Genomic DNA, 20,907 nt, shown 5'->3' on the forward strand with positions numbered 1-20,907 from the left:
TTAAAAAGTCGTTGGTAATAAACGATGCGCGCGCGCTAAGCGTTTAAGAAAGGCGCACAAATGAAAAGTGACGCGCGCCACTCATCCCGCCGGAGGAGACTCTGCCCTCTCGACACACAGTCAAAGCATTGGCTTACACACCGCATTGTCCAACATTTAGCCGTTAAGCTCATTAAACCCACTCAAAGTTGGGCTCTGCATTTTAGTAAAATATTTCAGGTGATAGGAGAAACTACAGCCGTTTCGTCTGATAAATGCGTGAGTGTATTTATAAAACAGTGAATACACTGCCACCATCTGGCTAAATATGATCTTAGCACTACAATATGCTCAGCTGATATCTGTCTGTCTTGTCTAATTTATTCAAATCCTGTGGAATTTTCAGCAGCCATTACTCGAGTCTTCAGAGTCACAAAATTATCGGTTGACATTAAAAATTATTCTAACATGTTAATTTGGTGCTCAATTATTGTCAGTGATGAAAACAGTTTTACTAAATATGTGGAAAATATATTTTAGGATTCTTTGATGGATACAAAGTTCAATGAACAGCACTTAGATGTCTTTCTAATTTTTATATTATAAATTTATGGTGTTATTAGTATTTCTTTAATGTATTTATTGGAATTGGGGTTTATGCCAAAACAGCAGGGCCATCGATAACTTCATATAATTTATGCCTTAAAATAAATAACCACAGTGACTCATTTGTGCACAACACTTTATGATAAAACAATTTGACTACATACAAATATACATAACTTCTTAAGGTGCCTGACATAGATAAGCAGCAGTGAATTCACTAAAAAGCATCAGATGTGTCACTGTAAATGATGGCAGATCCCTCTATAAACTACTAATTAAAGCTTCAAGAAGTGCTACAGCTTCCCACTTTGTATGTTTCAACATGAGGAGGATGAAGGGACAGCCACACAGTACTGTAAGGCACAAAACAAATATATAAGATACAGACATAGATGATTACTTCAACTGGATAACTGATAATAATATGAGTCTGTATCATAGCAATCTGATGCACTTAGTGTTCATTTACTGATCATAAAAAACAATAACAAGTACACAGTCATGAATCACCATGAAGCTGCAGACGTCAAAGAGATTGGGCATCCATTAAAGGATTTTGAATCATTCAAAAAAGCAAACGCTATGACCGTCTTATAAATGATGATTCTTTTTAAAGTTTTCTTGAAGGTAGTGTGTTAGACTTCTGTGTAGTGTTTCTACTACACAGTGAAATATTTTGGACTCTAATACACAATTTAGATTGTGGTACTCAAGAAGTAATTGTCTTAATTGAGACAGGGTTGCACTCATGAACAATAGTGTGCTGGAATGGGAATAGTTTGATTTGCGTAGTAGAGATTGAAACAGCGGGTTGATGAAAGTGGCAGAGCAGGGGCGTTTATGAAGTGAGCCGCTCATCTTCCATGCGCAGGGTGCTGGGGAGGCAGAGCAGGGGCTGACTGGAGCTGCTGGTGCTCTGACTCTTCAGGCTTTCTATGGACTCTGATGACCCTGAGGAAGAATGAATATAGGTGAAGTGAGAATGGAGGAGAATATTCACTTCAAGTTTAGACACACTTGACTGAACTCATTTTTCATTCTTATGGTTAAAATTAGTTTTGCAGGCCAGCTGGGCTTACATATGAATTTTCTTTAGTTACAACTGTTTTTCATCTGTCATGGACATGATAGTAGTATGAAAAGGTGTGTCCAAACTTGTGGTAATGTAATTGTGTTTGCATGTGACTTAGAAATAACTATTATGAATCGACTCTTACAAAGCGACTGGTAGAAAAATGGAAAGCCAGTAAAAAGAGTGAAATATTCATGACATTGGTGACCTACCAGAGTCAACATTCCTCTACAGCAGTGGACCATGACTCAGACGCTATGTGTGTTAACAGCAAGCCGAGTTAGAGTAAGAAAGAGAGAGGGTTAGGAGACAGCACAGCATTAGGCATGCATCAGACACACAGAACCAGCATGAAAGCCCATTTCCGCCACATAAGGAGGAAAAAATATCATGCTTTGGTAAATCTGAGATCAAGTTGAAATTGAGATGAACAAATCATTTTTTAGTCATAATGACCTAGTATTTTATAAGTTTGACTTACAATAATGACTTAGTATCTCATAATTTCGACTGTTTATGTGGTGAAAATGGACTACAATAGCACAAGATGTATTCTTCTTAGTTAGTAAAAATTCAAAGCAAAACAGACTGATTTAATTACTACAGTTACATTTCAGTACTATAATAATAAACTATTAATTTCTTATTCAAAATACTAATCCTGTGTACTGTTTTTTAAATTAGATTTAATTACAAAACTTGTAAAATAAAAAATAACATTTAATCCAATCACATTTGTATCTGAATTTAGAATTTATTTAAAATTCAAATTACCTAATAGAATTATGATAAAATTTCAGATTTCATGATTTTACATCAAGAATCATAATCGAATTCTCAGAGAAATATATTTTTTCTAGTGTGTAGAAAGCGTATAAAATACACTTAAAGAGAACAGTAAAAATGCCTTAAAAGACTGAACATTTTTTTTAAAAGAGAAGCTTTACTGGTAGAAATTGCTGAGCAAAGAAGCAGCAATAACAGAGAAGGTTCACACAGCACAGCATCAGTTCTGCCAAACATGCTGAAAAATGAGCTTTCTTCAACTTTGCTCTTTTGCATTTTCTCAAAGTCAACAGTACAAAGGTTTATCAGAGTGTAAAAGACACCCCACCCTTGAAAAAGGAACTATTTTGTTCATGGGGGTGTCAGGATTGTGGGGTATTGAGTGTGTGTTAGCGGCTCACCAGGTAGGGCCAGATCCGCTGAGGGGTCACTTTCTGTCCGACTCAGGCTGCTGCGCTCACTGCGGCAGTCCTGTAGGATTTCACTCACAGACACACCCAGCGATCTGCTCTCTGAACCTGCCAACATGACATGATTAACATGGTTTGTTCTCCATCACTGATACTGGTACACAGCAGCATCACAACCAAAGCCTGAGAGGATGCAAGTCAATCTATCTATCCATCTATATCAGGGGTGGCGAACGTCGGTCCTGGCGAGCCGCAGCCCTGCAGAGTTTTGCTTCAACCCTAATCAAACACACCTGAACAAGCTAATCAAGGTCTGAACGGTTATTAGGAAGCTACAGGCAGGTGAGTTTTAATTAGGGTTAGAGCTGAACTCTGCAGGGCTGCGGCTCTCCGGGACCGGAGTTTGCCACCGCTGATCTATATCTATAATATATACTGTATATAAAATGCTTTATTTTAATGCTGATTTGCACATCAAGTTTGCAAACCTGAATTTGGGAAGCCAGGTTTGGTGGACACACCCTCTACTGTGGCCTGTTGGGAAATAAATTAGGATGAGCAGACACAACAGCGTAGGTTGTTTACTAGTTTGCATTTCTTTATCAGTTGTGTGCAACCAGAACTATGCAAACTAATCCATTGAATTACACAGTCAGCTCATCCATGCCACGAGTCACAAACAAACATAATGATCGTTTACAGGAAATCAATTTGTTAATAAAACTAAAAACTATTTTACAGTTTTTATGCCACAAACAGGTTATTTCAAGACCAAGAGAAGCCAAGAAAACTGCTCGTAAAACATAGTGGATTCTGCTTGACTTTAAGTACACTGTTAAAAGAAAGCCATCTGCTCACTGGGTTACACTTTATTTTAAGGTGACGTTGTTATAGTGTAATTACACAGTACTGAGTCATATTAATGCACTATTACTCTACTTAATCATGTACTATAGGGCAGGGCTTCTCAACTCTGGCCCTCAAGGTCCACTTTCCTGCAGAGTTCAGCTCCTACCCTGATCAGACACACCTGAACAAGCTAATGAAAGTGTTCAGGTTTACTAGAAAGTTACAGGTAGGTGAGTTTGATCAAGATTGGAGCTAAACTCTGCAGGAAAGTGGACCTCAAGGGCCAGAGCTGAGAACCCCTTCTATAAAGTTAAGGTTTAGTTTAGGGTTAGTTGCTTGTAATTATGCATAATGTACTGTTATTACTATAGTAAGTACACGTAATGTGTAACTACACCTTAAAATAAAGTGTTACCCATTACTGGCTTGTCAGTGGACATCATTTCACAAGTACAGGGAAGAAATTGATAGTGGCTGACCTCTGTGGGACTGAGACTACAGGGCAGAACAGACTGAGGCTGGGCATCAGAGAGCTCCGACATCCTCTCCTCATCTTCCTCCTCCTGTATGGGGGATGAGGGAGAACGTGTAGACCTGGAAACATGACATATCACTGCAAAATAAAAACTTTATTTGAGCATTTTCAGAGTGAGTATTTTCACAATACGGACTTACCCATCTGGTGACTTGCTACCTTTGCCCTTCATCGATGTGGTTTCTGCGTTCTGCTGCCGCCCCGTCAGGTTAAGAGGATCCCCCATCTCCCCAGAAAACGGAATCTCCTCATAGAGAGGTGCTGATGGGATTGAAGGGGACACGGGTTGCACCCCATTCAGGGCTTCCAGCAGTGAGATAGGCTCATAGCCAGGAGGAATGTTGTCTGCATTCTGAGATAAAAAAAAAATAAATAAAAAAAACAACTTCTGACTTGTTGCCATGTAGAATTAAAAGAATTCTATTAATTTAATTAATGTTAAAATAAATTTTTTTACGTTCTTTTGTACTTTCTATATATCAAACAATCTTTAAAAAAACATGATCTGCAAAACAATATAAATAAACTGTTTTTAACATTACTAATAAAAATGTTTCTTGAGCACCAAATCAGCATATACTACATTTTGAATCTGCTATATTTTAAAATAATTTCAGAAAGAAAATTGTTATTTTTAATTGTATTATTTCAGAACATTACTGTTTTTACTGTATTTTGGATCAAATAAATGCATACATGATGAGACTACCTAAAAAAATTGAAAATAAATACATACAAAATCTAAAAAAAAAAATTTGTCATTGGATGTTTGAAATGAGGAGGTTATACGCCACTGAAAACCTGAAATACCATTCATTACTGTACTGGAGTGAAATGCGATGCATGATTCCACTGGACAAAATCAATACTACAGTAGCAACACAGTGGAAAAGGATCCATGATGTATTAAAAAACTGGAGTACAGGATGAAGTATGAGTGTGAACTTTACCGAATGCTCAGTATGGTCAGAGCTCTGGGACAACACTGGGCTAAAGGAAACTGGTGAGAGAGTGGCAGCTGTTTTCTTCCTCACGGCTCGAATCTGGAGCAGGGCTCTGAATGCTGGGGCAGTGAGAGGAGAAAAAAAGGTCAGGTGGGGAAAAGGGATACAAACAAGTGCAGTGTGCATAAACAAACACAGGTGCTGCATCTTCACATTGCTGCTTAAAATTAACCAGATTAATTTGGCTACAAAAGAGGGGGTAAATATTTGCACAGCTGGTCTTACTGTTGAAGCAAAATCAGTGTACATTCTCTCAGTGAAGAAGTTCTATAGGGCAGAAACACGTTTCAACTTCACCACAGTCCTGTTGTATATAGATTCTTATTAGCATGTTTCTCCTTCAAGGAATAGTTCACCCAAAAATGAAAATTTGCTGAGAATTTACTCGCCCTCAGGCCACCCAAGATGTAGATAAGTTTGCTTTTTCATCAGAACAGATTTGGAGAAAATTAGCATTACATCATTTGCTCACCAATAGATTCTCTGCAGTGAATGGGTGCCGTCAGAATGAGAGACAAACAGCTGATAAAAACATTACAGTAATCCACAAGTAATCAACACGACTCCAGTCCATCAAATTATCATCTTGCTTTTCTAAGAAATGTATCATTAAGATGTTTAAACTGTCACTTCTGGCCAAAATACCAGTCCACAATCCATAATAATGCCTTCTCCAGTGTAAAATCCATCCGCTGTTGCAATTTCATATCAAAATGCACCAACATTCATCTTAAATGATGAATTTATTACAAACTCTCATTCTGACGGCACCCAATCACTGCAGAGAATCTATTGGTGAGCAAGTGATGTAATGCTAAATTTCTCCAAATCTGTTCCGATGAACAAACAAACTAGTATAAATTTCCGTTCATTTTCAGCAAATGTTCATTTTTGGGTGAACTAGTCCTTTAAATTACACATCAAGGAAATGTGTTCTTTTCAGAAATGTTTTTCAGAAAAAAAACTTAAATGTGTTCTGTGATGCAAATAAATCCACTGAAAATGACCTGATGTCTTATTTCACAAATGGGAAGAAATACTAAATCAAATAATCATTAGTACGTGACATTCCCAGCAGATGGCACTGTTCAACAGTCACATGATCTGAACTGCATGAGTGATCAGTGATGCACTAGTGACTATTCATTACTAAGAACAATAAAAAGGGTAATAAAAGCACAATGGTAAATCAGTACATATTAGATTAAAAAAATTATCACTCAGCCTTTTATCTTTATGGCCATACCCACTTAAAAGGTTCGGCTCATTTAGCGGAACAAATCTGAATAATAATGGAGGAACAATACAGGAAGCTCAGGCGTTGATTAATGAGTACTTACGCAGTCTGCAGATAGGGCAGTTGTTGGCCTGGTAACGCAGTGTGTCAGCACAGGCATTGCACAGGCACAGGTGCCTGCAAGGGAGAATGATTGTGTCACGCAGGTCTGATAAACAAACCACACACTCGCTGCTGTTGTCACTGTTCTCATCCTCTGTGGACTTAAGAGAGAAGACAAAACAAAACACTGTAAAATAGTATGTGAAATCAGAGACAGAAAAAGGCAGGATGGATATTGTATTACCAGTTGTGCACGTCATATCTCATTTGCCCTAAATTCTCTGGCGTAGTGACGTGATTTACCTTTGTCTCCTGATTGTTCCGGTTTTCAATGCCGTAAATCTCCTGCAGAAGATAGCTCACACGGTCCACCTAAAGGATGAGCATGCGATACGTAAATGCAGATTACTGGCATGGGAAACATCACAGCAGATCCGCATTATTGTTTTCATGAAGCGACATGGCCTGATTACTGCTTCCACACATGTGCAGTGGATAAGCATGCATGAGTGTGGACAGATCAAAGCTTTCAATCCGTCTGTTTAATGAGGGATCCTATTAAGAAACACAACCATATAGCCACAATCACAGATATACTGGAACATGAGATTGTTCTTTTGCTTCAAGGCACAAACATCAGACTCTTACATTTAATAAAGAGACACAAAAATACTTACGATTTGCTTCTGCTTCAAAGGCTTCACTGAGAAACTGCCATCAACATGCTGTAAGTGAGGGAATATATATAACATTACTACTATAAAACAACAGAACTAGCTGGTAAAGTAAAAGTTTTTGTGCACCGAGAATGTGAGAGATCAAATATACACTTGTACTTTATTGGAAAATAGCCATTGAAGAAATCTGTGCGCATTTCCATACTTAACATTAGCACTGCTTGGAAAAAGAATGCTTTATTTCTTACCTCTTTTTCCTATACTCTTTAAACAACATTTAACATTATATCAGAAAAGCTATTCAAATTGAATGAAAGCTATTTTTAAAATAAGTAAAACCAGTAATTTATAGATCCTAAATCAATGAAAACAGATCAATGCATTACTTTAAAAAAATCTCTTGATATATTTATTAATCTGATTATGCTGTGTTAATAAAAATGTATTAAATATCACAGGCTCTTCATGATGCTTTCTGTGAGAACTTTTGTTCTACAAAACAAGGCTAAATTATGTTAATTCTGTCTATTTTCATTTTCTATATTGGCTACAAAACAATTTCCAGGATTCCAACTCTTATTGACCAATTAATTTCTGACCATGACTTTTAAGAGCCTGAAAAAAAAATCACAATTTTAAAATGTCAAATTCCACATTTCAGGTTTTCCATGATCATGTGAACCATGAATCTCAAACCATCCTGACTCTATAAAATCCTGCCTGGTTAATGACTTACTCAATGTTATTCAGGGTTACAAAACATGACCAAATGCTTACAAGCCTTCAGCTGACATTCTTGAGCTCTCAAGAAATACACACCCTTTCAAAAGCTGCCAAGAGAACATGTGCATGCCCGGTGACATCTGTAACAGAAAACACAATGTTTTGTGAGACAACAGTATGAAATGATATTATATAATTCTAACTGATTATATTTTTAATGGTCAATTTTTTTTTCCACCAACCATCTCCATCATCCAATATTGCTTGGACCACCAAAGGGAAAACGCCTTTGTCCAGATCAAAGTTCAGCTACAGAAATATTGCAATGTTTAATTCTCAAACTACATGACACCTAACTATTCACAATAGTTTTTTTTTTTTAAACATCACATCACATGACACTGATGCAAATGAGTCTCTAACCATCTAAAGAAATGTAATCTTAGAAATTCACACCTCTTCAGGATTCCATTTGGTGAAATCAATCTTGAAGGAAGGTAGAGAAAATTGCTGATTTATCCCTCTCTTATAATGGACCGTCTCAGACACCATTGAAGGGCTCTTGGGGCTGTATCTTTCAAAAGAAAATTGTAGTGATTATAACCAACATATCTCAGCATACCTGAGGGTGTCAATTACTAATAATGTGCATTAAAACACAGTGTCCAATGTAAAAGGGCTTAATCTTTTGTATTTAGACCAAGTGCTAATTGTACCACTGTTTCCAAGGAATTCATTAAGTTGCCAGGAGAGTTGTCTAGATGCCAGTGGGTTGTTTCTTTGGGCTCAAATGGCGCAAGCGAGGCTAATCAATCACAAGAAGCTTCTAATTATCATCTAATCCTTTTCCTCTATAAGAAATTCACTTAGTTACAAAATGTACACAACAAGCATAGTGATTTCGTATCATTCAACTGCAGAAACTTTACCAAATGTACTACTCAGAGGAAACTTACATTGCCATCCCATTGGTAAACTCCTCAAAGGCCTGACAGTATAATGTAATAGCCACTCTGGCATCAGTATCAAAGCAGAATTCAACACTGTAAAGGAGTATGGGATCTCCTGTATCCTCTGGGGTGCTGTCAGAATCATCCTTATACCTGCAAAAAATAAATAAATAAATCAAAATCAAAAAACAAAAGTTGGTTGTCAAACCGCCTCACATTTATCTCTTATTTCAGCATATATTCTACATTGTGGCGTCATCAGCAGCCCCTTCAAGCCGTGACTATATTCAGAATATACCTGACAAGTCGTAAAGAATCCTTCCTGATGTTCACCAAACTCCTCAGCGTCTTCACAGGCTCATGCGGTGCTGGGGTCACATAGGGAAACTGTGGAGAACAGGCCAAAAACGTATGTGTGAGGATGACATAAAGTGTCAAACTCTTGAAAGTTTTGAGCTTGTTTCATTTGGTCACCTGCACAGGTCTGTTGCCTAGGAAATTCAAATCCATATTTTCTCCAAAGAGATATCCCTCTGGATGGGGTGTGTCAAACTTTTCTCCTCCCATGAAAAAATGGCTGGTGAAATAATTTCCTGCAATAATAGCCACTCTGAACAGTTAATGTTCTCCCATTGTGCAATTAAAGTACAGTATGTGCAATAACCTTATAATTATTTATCACCCTAAACCCTAGTACATCCCTACAGCTTATTTTATTTTATTCCTATTCCATCTATACCACACCTGTACATACAATTTATTCTTTTTTTTTGTGGTTTATATTTATGCATGTGTATTTTATTCACATCTCATTTTTATTATCTGTGTGTTGTTGTTGTCTCCGTGTACTGGAAGCTTGTGACACTATAACAAATTCCTTGTATGTGCAAACATACTTGGCAATAAAGCTCTTTCTGATTCTGATTCTGATTCTTCTGATAAAGCCATTAGGGAGATTATCTTTGTTCATTAGACAAAGTTGACGCAGGATGATGTTTTAATGCATCCATGAGGACATCAAATTAGTATATATTTTCTACATATTAAATCACTGCCAAAGTAGATTTAGACATTCAGTAAATAACTGATTTTTTTATTTATTAATTTTTAATGGAAAGTAACAAACATAAATAATGTGTGACAATTCATGAGTGACACCAAAAACGGTCATAGTGCACACTACATTAGACATCATAATGAAGCTAACGTTTGTCAACACTATACTTAAGTGGCATTTTACCTGATTTGGGAGGATATCTGTACGCCGAATTGGCTTGAATATCGATATCTTCAACTCCAGCAATCCTCCTGCTCAGTACTGAACCCATGTTTACGTGTAAATGGCTGCTGAAGACCGATATATGTGGATAAAGGGAGATTTGTTTGGACAGTTAGCTGGATACGGTTTGCTTCCTCCGCTATGGATACATTCCCATCTCTGGCGACAACAAGAACTGCGAACAAAAGAAACCAACTTCTGTATCTGCGTTTGGGTTTTAGCTCTTGTGAAAAAAAACAGAGTGACTTACGTAAAATCCCTTAACTCACAAGTAGACGTCAAATAAACGACTTTTCATCACAATAAAAACAAAAACAAGACTATTGAAAAAGACTCTCTTCTGAGGAACCCATATTCTCGCGAGATGGGATTTTCTGCGAGCAAAGGATATTGGGATATGTTGTGCCCGTCTACCGTCCATCGTGGTCTCAGCTGACTTGAACAGAAGATAGGCACACCACAAAAGCTTAAAAAGAAAATTTATGGATGACAATGAAATAATTAAATTTGGTTTATTCTGTGTCTGTGTTTAAGATGTGATGCGTTTTTGTTTTTGTAGTCAAAGCATATCATTTTAACAAGCTCAGTCACGCACTGCTATTAAAAGTACAATCAATGTAAAAGTTGTCGTCACATGCTACCGTTAACACTACAAAGGAGGACTCCGCTAAAGTACATCAGGGGTCTTCTGTTAAGATGCTAGCGATTCAATTGGTGTTGGAAGATTTGTTTACCATATTTGGAAAGGTTGTAGCATAACTCGAATGGGAATTGGACGAGCGACCGTCATTCATAAATTCTGCCTACTAGAACTTAACAAACAAAGCGTTGCATGACGGGATGTGTAGTTTTGGTGTTAAAAGATCAACTTAAACACGTACTCGGTCTAATCCTTGTCGTGTAGTTTATATGTGCCTTTTCTTTGTTTCGGAATGGATAATGTCCCATTGTATAAGCAAATCGTAAACATCTATCTCGAGCGCTTCAGCGTATATACGGCAAACTAATGCAGTGTCATCAGAAACACAACAAACGTGGAATCCCGACGCATACAATTCCCATGACCTCCGCCCCGCTCTGATTGGCTGCTTCATGCTGTCGATCATCTGGCGCTCGTTACACCAGCGCTCTTACAGTAAATATTTGTGTTTGCTCTACCGGCTGTAATGGTGGACGACTGAAAGAGAAAAGCGGAGAGACTAAATCTAAAAAAAAAACAGTCCCGGGTAAAACACTATTGTTCGTGGCTCGGAAATAAACACCAGCGAATATGGATGAACTCAAACATCAAGTTATGATAAACCAGTTCGTCCTGACAGCTGGATGTGCCGCAGACCAGGCGAAACAGCTTTTGCAAGCGGCACATTGGCAGTTTGAGGTAAGCGCATATGCATGCCTACGCCAGTGCATTGTTTATGTGATGCATTGCATACTCTGTCGCGTGTCTGGTTGTCATTCCTTAATAATGACTAATAACAATGATCTAAATAGGTTTTCGTTTCCTCCTTGGACATCTCACATCTATCAATACCGTCTGCATGTGCTTTATTTTGGAATAAAACGGCACTTAAATACATACATACATTCTATAGTATAACAATTGCGAAAAGCTCAACAGAGACAGACTACTATCCAATTAGAGTTTACTCCAGATTAAATACTATAATCCTTCCCAATGACACACTGTACTAGCTTCCCATGCCATGCAATGAAGATGACCGCTGGCAGATTACACTCCAGCAGAGCTCAACACTGATACAATGTAGTGCTTTCGTTTTTCATTTAGATCAGCCTAAATCCTGCAGCCATTCCCAGCTCTCCGAAATAAGTGAAACTCCGACAGTTTCCCAGTCTAGCGTGATATAAATATGTTTAAATAGGCTACATATTACACAGCATGTAAGGTAATGCTGTGTTATGATCTCTCACTCACAGACAGCCCTTAGTGCCTTCTTTCAAGAGACAAATATCCCGTACGGTCATCATCATCAAATGGTGAGTATGAAATATGTCAATTTTGTTTATAAGTGTTTGCTTTATTACATTTAACTTTGTTTCTATTACATGTGTTTGTTATCTGACTATATGTGCTCCGTTTACATCGTGGTTGTAACAATAACAATGTAAAGCTGTAGCCATAGTGTCGGCCATGTTGCCGAGAGACGGGGCTTCTAGAAATAAACACACACACTGTGTTCACTGTTATTACTGTAGTGTGCAGAGGTAGGCAGTATTTCAGTGTTGCAGTAAAAATGAAATGAAATAATGACCGCAAGGTTAAAGTCTCACAAGCAATAAGCAGTGTCTTCCTGACTAGAACTAGTGTTTAATTCCTTGATCCCTGACTTATTTTGATTGACAGTGAAGTCATAAGTGCATGAAAAAATCTGCAGACTTGTGTGCTTACATCTGTGTGTTCTTTTGTGTTGGTTTGGTCTTGTTTGGAGGGTCCCTAAGCATTTCAGAATCTGTTGGCTCTTGGAATAGAATCGCTGATGGTGACTGTAGTCTTTGATCATAAAATCATTTACTCAACATGTGAGCAAAGTGAGCAGAATTTGTATTTTTGGGTGAACTATTCCTATATAATTTATTTGTAAAGCACAACATCACAGCCACAATGAAAGTTTGCCACATGCTCAGGCCTCTGAAGCTGAACATCTGTATGTGCTGATGTTTATTTTACTATTAAACAATTTATTGGGAAATAATTGTTGTGATTGGGCAGATCGTCAAGGGCTGAGATCATGCTTTGGACAGATGTAATGTTAGATGTTTGTCTCCTAGAGTGACCCTGCTGCTGTAGTCCTACAATAATTGCTGACCACGTTAGCTCATAACTCACCCGCTGAGCTGAATACTCAAACAGAAAGTTGGGTATCACACAGAAAAAGCTCTTTCAAACGTAGTTATATTTTATAAAGAAATCTGGGTTCTGAAACTGAAAAAGTCATTCACACTGAAATTGCTCCCTTTCAATGTAATCAGAAAGTAGGACAAAAAAGATGGATATTCTGGATTTTGTCCATTCAAATAAATTATGCATTTATTGCTTATGACTAATAGTGACATAAAATACACTCCGGACAAATGTGCAAATCAAGACATGTAATGTATGTCCTTTTGTTACTGTATTATATTACAAAATAAATTTTTTATTACAGCAAAGCAACAAAAAGCTACTGTGACATTGAGAGGGGTGTATCTATTTTGTGTTTTTCAATTGCAGAGCTATACAAATTTAAATTTTGTCCCTTCAGTATTGAATAATTGGCTACTTATATTACAGTACTTTTATAAAAATAAACATTTTTTATGACATATGATTTTAGTCTAATTTAATTTAGGTCATCAATTATTAAACAAGGATTTATGTCTGTTCTATAGGTGTCTATAATTTAAGAGTATTAGACATCAAACTTTCATTACCAAAGAATAATGGTCTGTACAGAGCAAAATTTGAGAAATTAACATTTGGCCCAAGGAATTCTTGTATTCTGTTCAGTGAAACTCTGACCATGAAGTCACGTCCAAAGAAAAAAGAAAAGCCTTATTAAGATGGCCAGTTATCTACATAATTAAAGTATGGTAATTAAAACAGGATTTAACACAAATAGTAGAAAAGGCTCTTTTCCTGGCATTGGGGCTGAGAAGGAAGGGTACGAGTTCTGGTAACTTTAACTGTGGTTTGTTCCTGAGTGTGACCTAAGAAAGGGTTGGCAATATTTTAATTCTGAGATACAGCTGAATTCCTGCACCTTACAGACAGAGGTGGGGAAAGGATAGCGTAATCTTAGAGTTCATCTTCGGAACACAAATTAAGATATTTTTGATGGAAAAAAAATAACAACTTTATTCAAGAAATCATCTCCTGTGCGTCACCCTAGTGCCATTTTGGAGAATATCCACTGAACGTAAACAGCGTATGCTGTTCTGTGTCAGCTGCGGCACACGGATACGCGGTTTACGTTTTGATTTGAATGAAAATAAAGAATCCGCGTGGGACAGCTGACACAAAACAGCATACGCTGTTTGCGTTCAGTGGATACTCTCCAAAATGGCACTAGGGTGACGCGGACGAGACAAATGGTTGAATAAAGTCGTTATCTTTTTTTCTTTTGCGCACAAAAAGTATTCTCATAGCTTTGTAAAATCACGGTTGAACCCCTGATGCCACATGGATTATTTTACCGATCTCCTTGCTACGTTTCTGGACCTTGATCATGTTAGGACCCTTGCTGTCAATGGTAGGGTCAGAGAGCTGTCAGAATACATCAAAAATAACTTAATTTGTGTTCTGAAGATGAACGGAGGTCTTACGGGTTTGGAACGACATGAGAGTGAGTAATTAATGACAATTTAAATTTTTGAGTGAACTATCCCTTTAAGGTTTAACTGGTTAGCATGGCCCAGATTGCCCCTGCTGGTAGCTCCCTGCAGATTCAAAAATCTGTTTTTAAATTCTGTTCAAAAACATCACATTATATTCTTCTAGATGATCAAAATAGCCTTCCCTATTACTCTTTGGAAGCAATGCGGCTAATTTATGAGTATTTAAATGAAATCACAACCAGAGTCACTTCCTTAAAATGATCTTTTCTCTTCTGAACTAGATTTGTATGCTGACACATGGAAACATGTCACTGCAGAACTGTCAATATTGTTGCCTCTTGAATGGTAAATTAATTGCTTGTGAAGTTCATCAAGTCACTTTGGATAAAATTGTATGCTAAATGACTAAATGTGATCGGTAAGTGGAATGCCAAGGTGGCAGCTAGTAGACTAAGCGTTAGCTTGTGAGGTAACTGAAAAACAAGAATGAGAAATGTTTAATTCGAACAATTATAGCTTCAGTTATATAATATGATGTGTGACATAATTTATAATACATATAGTGTTTTACAGTATTTAATGCCCATTCACACCAAGGACGATAACTATAACAAAAAATTTTATAATAATCGTAATTCTATGAGCCATTTGTTCACACCACAGCTATAATGGTAATGGCACAGAAAAATTATATCTTTGTAATCAATTTTCAAAACAGTTTTTCCAGCTGATGTACAATAAAAACACAGACAGCCATTCAGAATCCACCCAGCTTTAAAGAGCTGGAGCATTTAAAGCAGCAGACGACATGCAATGCACAATTATAATAAACAGAGTGTTATCCGTTGATGTGAATGCTAATATAGTAATCGCTGTTTTTATAGTATTCATTCACCCTATTTTCTAAATGCATGTTATAAATCTTATTATAAATAATTAATCTATGCATGGTTTTTTTTACCTTGTAACGTTTAATCAAAATATCATAATTGGACCTTCCAGTAAAACTTCTTCGGTGACGTATGCAGGATTTCTCCAATCATTTAGTCCACTTAAACCAAACTCTTTTTGAGTACAACGCCAACACCTCGAAATCCAGTCAAATGATGCATAGATCCAAGTCCCAGCCCTACATGAAACTGCTGCTGTTTCATCACGACTTTAAGGCCTCTAAAAATTATCTTGGAGAGCAAATGTCATTACTCTCCAAGATCTCTTTCAGTTTGATGATATTTCAACTGTTCTGATTGAACAACTTTTGCTGGTTTATGATCCCTGCACAATCACTTGACAGAGGACATTGCAGCCAGTATTGGCTGTAGAATCATGTCCTTGATTTTAACATACATAAGTATGAATCAAGTCTTGTTTTCATTGTGAAAATCAGCCGTTTTTAGACAATACTTGCCTATTGTTTTGCTCTGAAATCCCTCTGTACTGTGTAAATACTCAGGTTAATAATCAAGCCTTGAACTGAGAGATCATTTGTTCACATATGTGCAAACACTTGAACACACACACGGTATAATAGAGTGCAGAGATCAGAAAAACCTCTGCATCTCTGCAGTACGTGATTACAAATTACTGTTATAAATATCAAAGCACCTCCTAAAGGCATTGTCTGCCTGCTTGACGACAGCTCCCAGCATCTCTCTTTCTCTCAGAGACTCACAGATCCGCATACAGCAGATCACAGTTGTACAACACTGTTACAGTTACAATGGAACACCGCAGTGAACCGTCAATTATCTCATTACAGACCATATCATTATATTTCATGCACCATCTGTTCACTTTTCATAATTCCAGCCCTGAGTCATGTAGACATGCATATGATGAAGGATGCAAAACAGTGGTTGTACTAGAACTTCCAAGCTACAGTGTAAACATGGAGCGGTGATTTGCATCACTGTTTTAGTTCAAAGGATTTTCAAAGCCTTCCTTGGTTTTATGTTATATATTTCCAGGTATTTTCAATGGAATGGAGGACAGTTCCAATCCAGAAACTGCTTGTTTGTGGATTGGAACAGTCTGGCTCTTTGAACACTGTTTCAAACTCTTTGAGCACTCTGTGAACAGCCAGCTTCTTTGGCAATGAATGTTTATGGCTTACCCTCCTTGTGAAGGGTGTCAATGATTGTCTTCTGGACAACTGTCAGATCAGCAGTCTTCCCCATGATTGTGTAGCCTAGTGAACCAAACTGAGAGACCATTTTGAAGGCTCAGGAAACCTTTGCAGGTGTTTTGAGTTGATTAGCTGATTGGCATGTCACCATATTCTAATTTGTTGAGATAGTGAATTGTTGGGTTTTTGTTAAATGTGAGCCAAAATCATCACAATTAAAAGAACCAAAGACTTAAACTACTTCAGTCTGTGTGCATTGAATTTATTTAATACACGAGTTTCACAATTTGAGTTGAATTACTGAAATAAATTAACTTTTCCACATCATTCTAATTCATTGAGATGCACCTGTATGTATATTGCAGTTCTGTTTGGTGATGCTAGAGAGCAGAAATTACACACTTCAGCTTTAACAGTGTCCCAAAAGAGATAACATTCACTGGGTTTCCAAGTAAATCAAATGTAATAAAAAAAAAAGAAATATAACAAAGTAGACTGGGCTGTGCACCGCAGGTTGTTTTTCTACGCCAACTCTGACCTAATTTCTCATCAACAGATCTGTCCTCACAACCAAAATATTTCCATAGCAACCCAGCTGTCGGCCAGAGCATGTTTGTTATGTACACCACACCTCTTGAAACACGCTTTGTCAACGTTTCTGAATTATGGAGGATCTGCAGATGCATCTGCTCTCATTTTGATGGCCGTGTTAAGCCACTGACCGTCTTCTTCACATCTGCAACAGCTGGCCAGTAGGCTCATGTATTGCTGGATGCCATTTTGTGCGACTCTCCAAAACCGAGGGCTTTCAACCCCCCCTTAATCCCTCAAATTTCCTGTTGTAAACACTCTTGTGAATTAAAGCCATCCGGGGACACTGAGGTCCATTTGAGACTTTTGACCAGCCACAATGGGGTGATTGTTGTGGTTTTTGGAGAGATATCCTTACGGTGGGTCAATAAAAACTGCAGGCGGCAGTATTCAAGGTTGCTGACAGGATGGGACACGGATGCCAATGTGATTGCTGCAGTAAGACAATATGGACATGTTTCTCATACCTGTGCAAGGGCACACCAGGAAGTATCGCAATGTAATGCTGTCCATTCATTTAGCTTTCATTGACAAAATCTCTAGATTTCTCCCCACATATTAGTCCTTAAACCCATTAAACCCACAGATTGCTGCCTTGTGCAGATATGTGGCGACCTTTGAAGTGTTTATTTTTGGTGATGTTGTCCTGCCGCTGAAAACATCGCAGGATGACGGGGGTGCTCTCATGAGGCCTATTGTGTACCTCTGTAAATGCACGATTTGCTGCGAGTTCATAGAGGACAATGGGGAGGTCACAGAGGTAAGGAGTAGCTGAACTGCACACAGAGGAAGGCAGAGCGGGTGATGCCAGGGCAAGGCACCAATCAACACAGAGAGAGAGAGAACGCAAAGGAAGGGAGGGAATGTCGGAATGATCTGCTGGGACAATTTAGCAGGATTTAATTTTTTAGCAGCTTGTCATATGGTTTAAAATGTGTTTTATTAGTTAGGCATATTAAAGTAGTATTTAAAGTCAACATGAAATGGCTTTCACAAATTTTTACTCCTGTAAACTGTGAAAGACATGACCTGATTTTATCTATCAGAAATTGTTTGGTTTGGGAATAGAGACCTCTTTATGATATGAATAAGGGGTTTGTGACATCTGTCGCAAATCATGAAATTAAAGCAAATCATTTTAGAGATGGAACAAGATTTGATTACCTTTGATTTAATTTGATTAAAGTGTATTAAGACAAATTTCTACACTACTGTTCAAATGTTTGGGGTCTGTAAGATTTTGAAATAAATACTTTTATTAATTTTATTGATAATAAATGAGAAATGTTTCTTGAGTACCAAAACAGCATATTACAATTTACTGATTTCTGATTTGCAATTTCTGAAGGATCATGTGACACTGATGACTGGAGAAAATTCAGCTTTGCCTTCACAGGAATAAATGACATTTCAAAATATATTAAAATAGAAAACAGTTATTTTAAATTGTAATAATATTTTACAATATTACTTTTTTTATCATATAAATATAGCCTTGGTGAACATAAGAGACTTATTTCCATAACATGAAAACATCTTCCTAACCCCAAACTTTTGAACAGTTTTGCCAGATTAAATTGGATACATTTTTTATTATTGAATTTTTGAATTTGATAAATTATGTGCATTATCCAAGAACACATTTGTGATTCTTCATCTTGTTTGTTTTTTAGATGTGTACCCCCGCCAACACACCCGCAACGCCACCAAACTTCCCCGACGCCCTCACCATGTTCTCGCGACTCAAAGCCTCGGAAAGCTTCAACAGCAGCAGCAGTCCCAGCATGGCCACCTCACCTCCTCCACCTCCGGTCAGCTGGGGCATGACCCCACCCATACCAAACCAGCAGGGCTTATGGACACAGGGGCCTTCCCCCCAACAAGCCCAACCGCCCCCAGGCTGGCCCTCAGCTGTCAACCAGCAAGCGGCAACCGAACAGAAGGCCAGCGTCGCTATGGAGGCTGAGAGATGAGGGCCTGGACTACACAGAGCGAGGGTTAGGGGAGGGTCAGGGGCACTCGTTTTTCTCTCATTCACCAAACATGGAGGGGGAGAGAGTTACACCAAGAATAACCAAGCAACATGGACATTTACAGAAGAGGAGTGAAAGCCAAAACGAAGGTAATAAGAGAAATAAAGAAACAAGCGCACATTGTATTACTCAGAAAGAGAGCAACTGAAATTGACCGAGCTTTTTTCTATAATAAAAGAGTAGTTTAACGTATATGGGACTACGATCATTGCGCCCGTGGATTATTTCTGGTATTTTCTCAAAGATGGACGTCTAGCATCTAAGGCAGCAACTTTTCTCACATTGTACTTTTTATTCTTTTATCTGGTGTTCTTTATGCAAGACGAGAGTTGACGTTGCATGTGGATTAGCGATCTGTTTTTGCGGTTTTTAACTAACTAGTATTCAATGCAAGCGTTCATGTGTACAGTGTGTGAGACTTACACACTCAAACATTGTGTATCGGACTTACATTTTCTCTCCCCCGTTGGATAATGGGACTTTTCGTACCTCACTGGTCACCTGACTCTATTCAACCAATCAGGGAATCTCACTAGTTGAACACTTTTTCGCACTCGGACTGGAAGATATCCTCAAAGATTGTAAACATTGGTTGGAAATTTGATTCTGAAAGATCTGGATATTTTATAATCATGGTTTCTAGTTTTATTTAAATCTGTTTTGGGGGGAGCTGGTTTGCTGTGTTGTTTCTTAGTTGAGGGGAGTAAATCCATGCCGCTAAAGCTACATTAAACCAGACTACTATACAACATGTTTGCCACTTTGCATGACATATTCATGTGCATATCACATTTTGTAGTTTCTTGCTTTTTGGGGGAATTCTACATGAACACTTTTCGGGAATTCGGTCTCATTTCCAGGTTTGGAAAAAGGATGAAAACTCCAATTCCAGTTGTAATTCTGGCCCCATCTGCTTTTTCTTTTGACATTAATGTAAAAAAATTATAAATCTGAAGGAAAAAAAAAAGTTTAATTTCTTATTGGATGAAAACTATAAGCAACGCTGTTATATTATCTTTTTTAAGATTTAGTTTATGTCTGCTACAGTTTGGGCTGGAATGAACGAGTGGGCATGAGTCAGCAGGATATAGTAAGTGAGAGATCTGATTGCTGCATTAACACCTACTACACCCGTTCAGCTCAGTGGCCCACCTAGAAGCTGCAAGCATGTCCTCTTCCCATGACCTTCCTGTTGGTTTCTTTGCTCAAGGCAGTGAGTTCTGGGCACTTTCTTTTAAGCCTGACCTGAGCTATAATTTTATGTGACTAATCTCTCTGAAACCGCATGATGTTGACTGTGATCTGTGATCAATCTGTGATAGCAGATGGGGAGAAAATCAAGTCCATTAAAATGCTACAATGTAATATTTGTGATTAATTGCTTGCAGAAGAATTTTGTCCCAGTCAAGCCACTTGTTCTGCAAGTTCTCACCAGGCCCACCCCCCAAAAAACTAACTAACTAACAACATACAATTAGTTTAGTTATTATTTTTTTAAAGAAAATTTGCTGGAAATCATATAAACTGGCATTCAAAAGCTTGGGGTCAGTTAGATTTGACTGATTGATTGATTTTAAAGATGTCTCTTGTGGTCACCAAGGCTGTATTTATTTGATA

The 20,907-nt window shown here is 37.8% G+C and overlaps 2 protein-coding genes across 9 annotated transcripts; one reads left to right on the forward strand and one right to left on the reverse strand.

Moving 5' to 3' along the window:
- Positions 1-707: 707 nt before the first annotated feature.
- On the reverse strand, positions 708-10,867 carry LOC107554032 (probable E3 ubiquitin-protein ligase MGRN1). 7 transcript variants are annotated; one of them, XM_016236392.1, is made up of 18 exons: positions 10,460-10,574; positions 10,171-10,384; positions 9,405-9,523; positions 9,229-9,317; positions 8,937-9,083; positions 8,437-8,554; positions 8,223-8,289; positions 8,077-8,120; positions 7,258-7,305; positions 6,884-6,952; positions 6,582-6,741; positions 5,188-5,300; positions 4,378-4,589; positions 4,182-4,296; positions 3,342-3,387; positions 2,845-2,961; positions 1,870-1,912; positions 1,453-1,536 (listed from the first exon to the last, which is right to left on the reverse strand). In XM_016236392.1, exons 2-17 carry the CDS (start codon positions 10,256-10,258, stop codon positions 1,875-1,877), a joined length of 1,590 nt encoding a protein of 529 aa, XP_016091878.1. In that variant the 5' UTR covers positions 10,259-10,384; positions 10,460-10,574; the 3' UTR covers positions 1,453-1,536; positions 1,870-1,874. The 7 variants fall into 7 exon arrangements, with proteins under 7 accessions (XP_016091874.1, XP_016091873.1, XP_016091876.1 ...); XM_016236391.1 differs by having other exon boundaries at positions 3,342-3,390; XM_016236388.1 differs by lacking the exons at positions 1,870-1,912; positions 10,460-10,574 and adding an exon at positions 10,851-10,867 and having other exon boundaries at positions 708-1,536; positions 3,342-3,390.
- A 435-nt stretch (positions 10,868-11,302) lies between these two features.
- ubald1a (UBA-like domain containing 1a) lies at positions 11,303-19,312 on the forward strand. 2 transcript variants are annotated; one of them, XM_016236394.1, is made up of 3 exons: positions 11,307-11,587; positions 12,145-12,204; positions 18,931-19,312. In XM_016236394.1, exons 1-3 carry the CDS (start codon positions 11,480-11,482, stop codon positions 19,228-19,230), a joined length of 468 nt encoding a protein of 155 aa, XP_016091880.1. In that variant the 5' UTR covers positions 11,307-11,479; the 3' UTR covers positions 19,231-19,312. The 2 variants fall into 2 exon arrangements, with proteins under 2 accessions (XP_016091881.1, XP_016091880.1); XM_016236395.1 differs by lacking the exon at positions 12,145-12,204 and having other exon boundaries at positions 11,303-11,587.
- The last annotated feature ends 1,595 nt before the right edge of the window (positions 19,313-20,907 follow it).

The sequence above is a fragment of the Sinocyclocheilus grahami genome, unplaced genomic scaffold (genome assembly GCF_001515645.1).
Source record: "Sinocyclocheilus grahami isolate Dianchi unplaced genomic scaffold, SAMN03320097.WGS_v1.1 scaffold490.1, whole genome shotgun sequence".
Classification (NCBI taxonomy): Eukaryota; Metazoa; Chordata; class Actinopteri; order Cypriniformes; family Cyprinidae; genus Sinocyclocheilus; species Sinocyclocheilus grahami.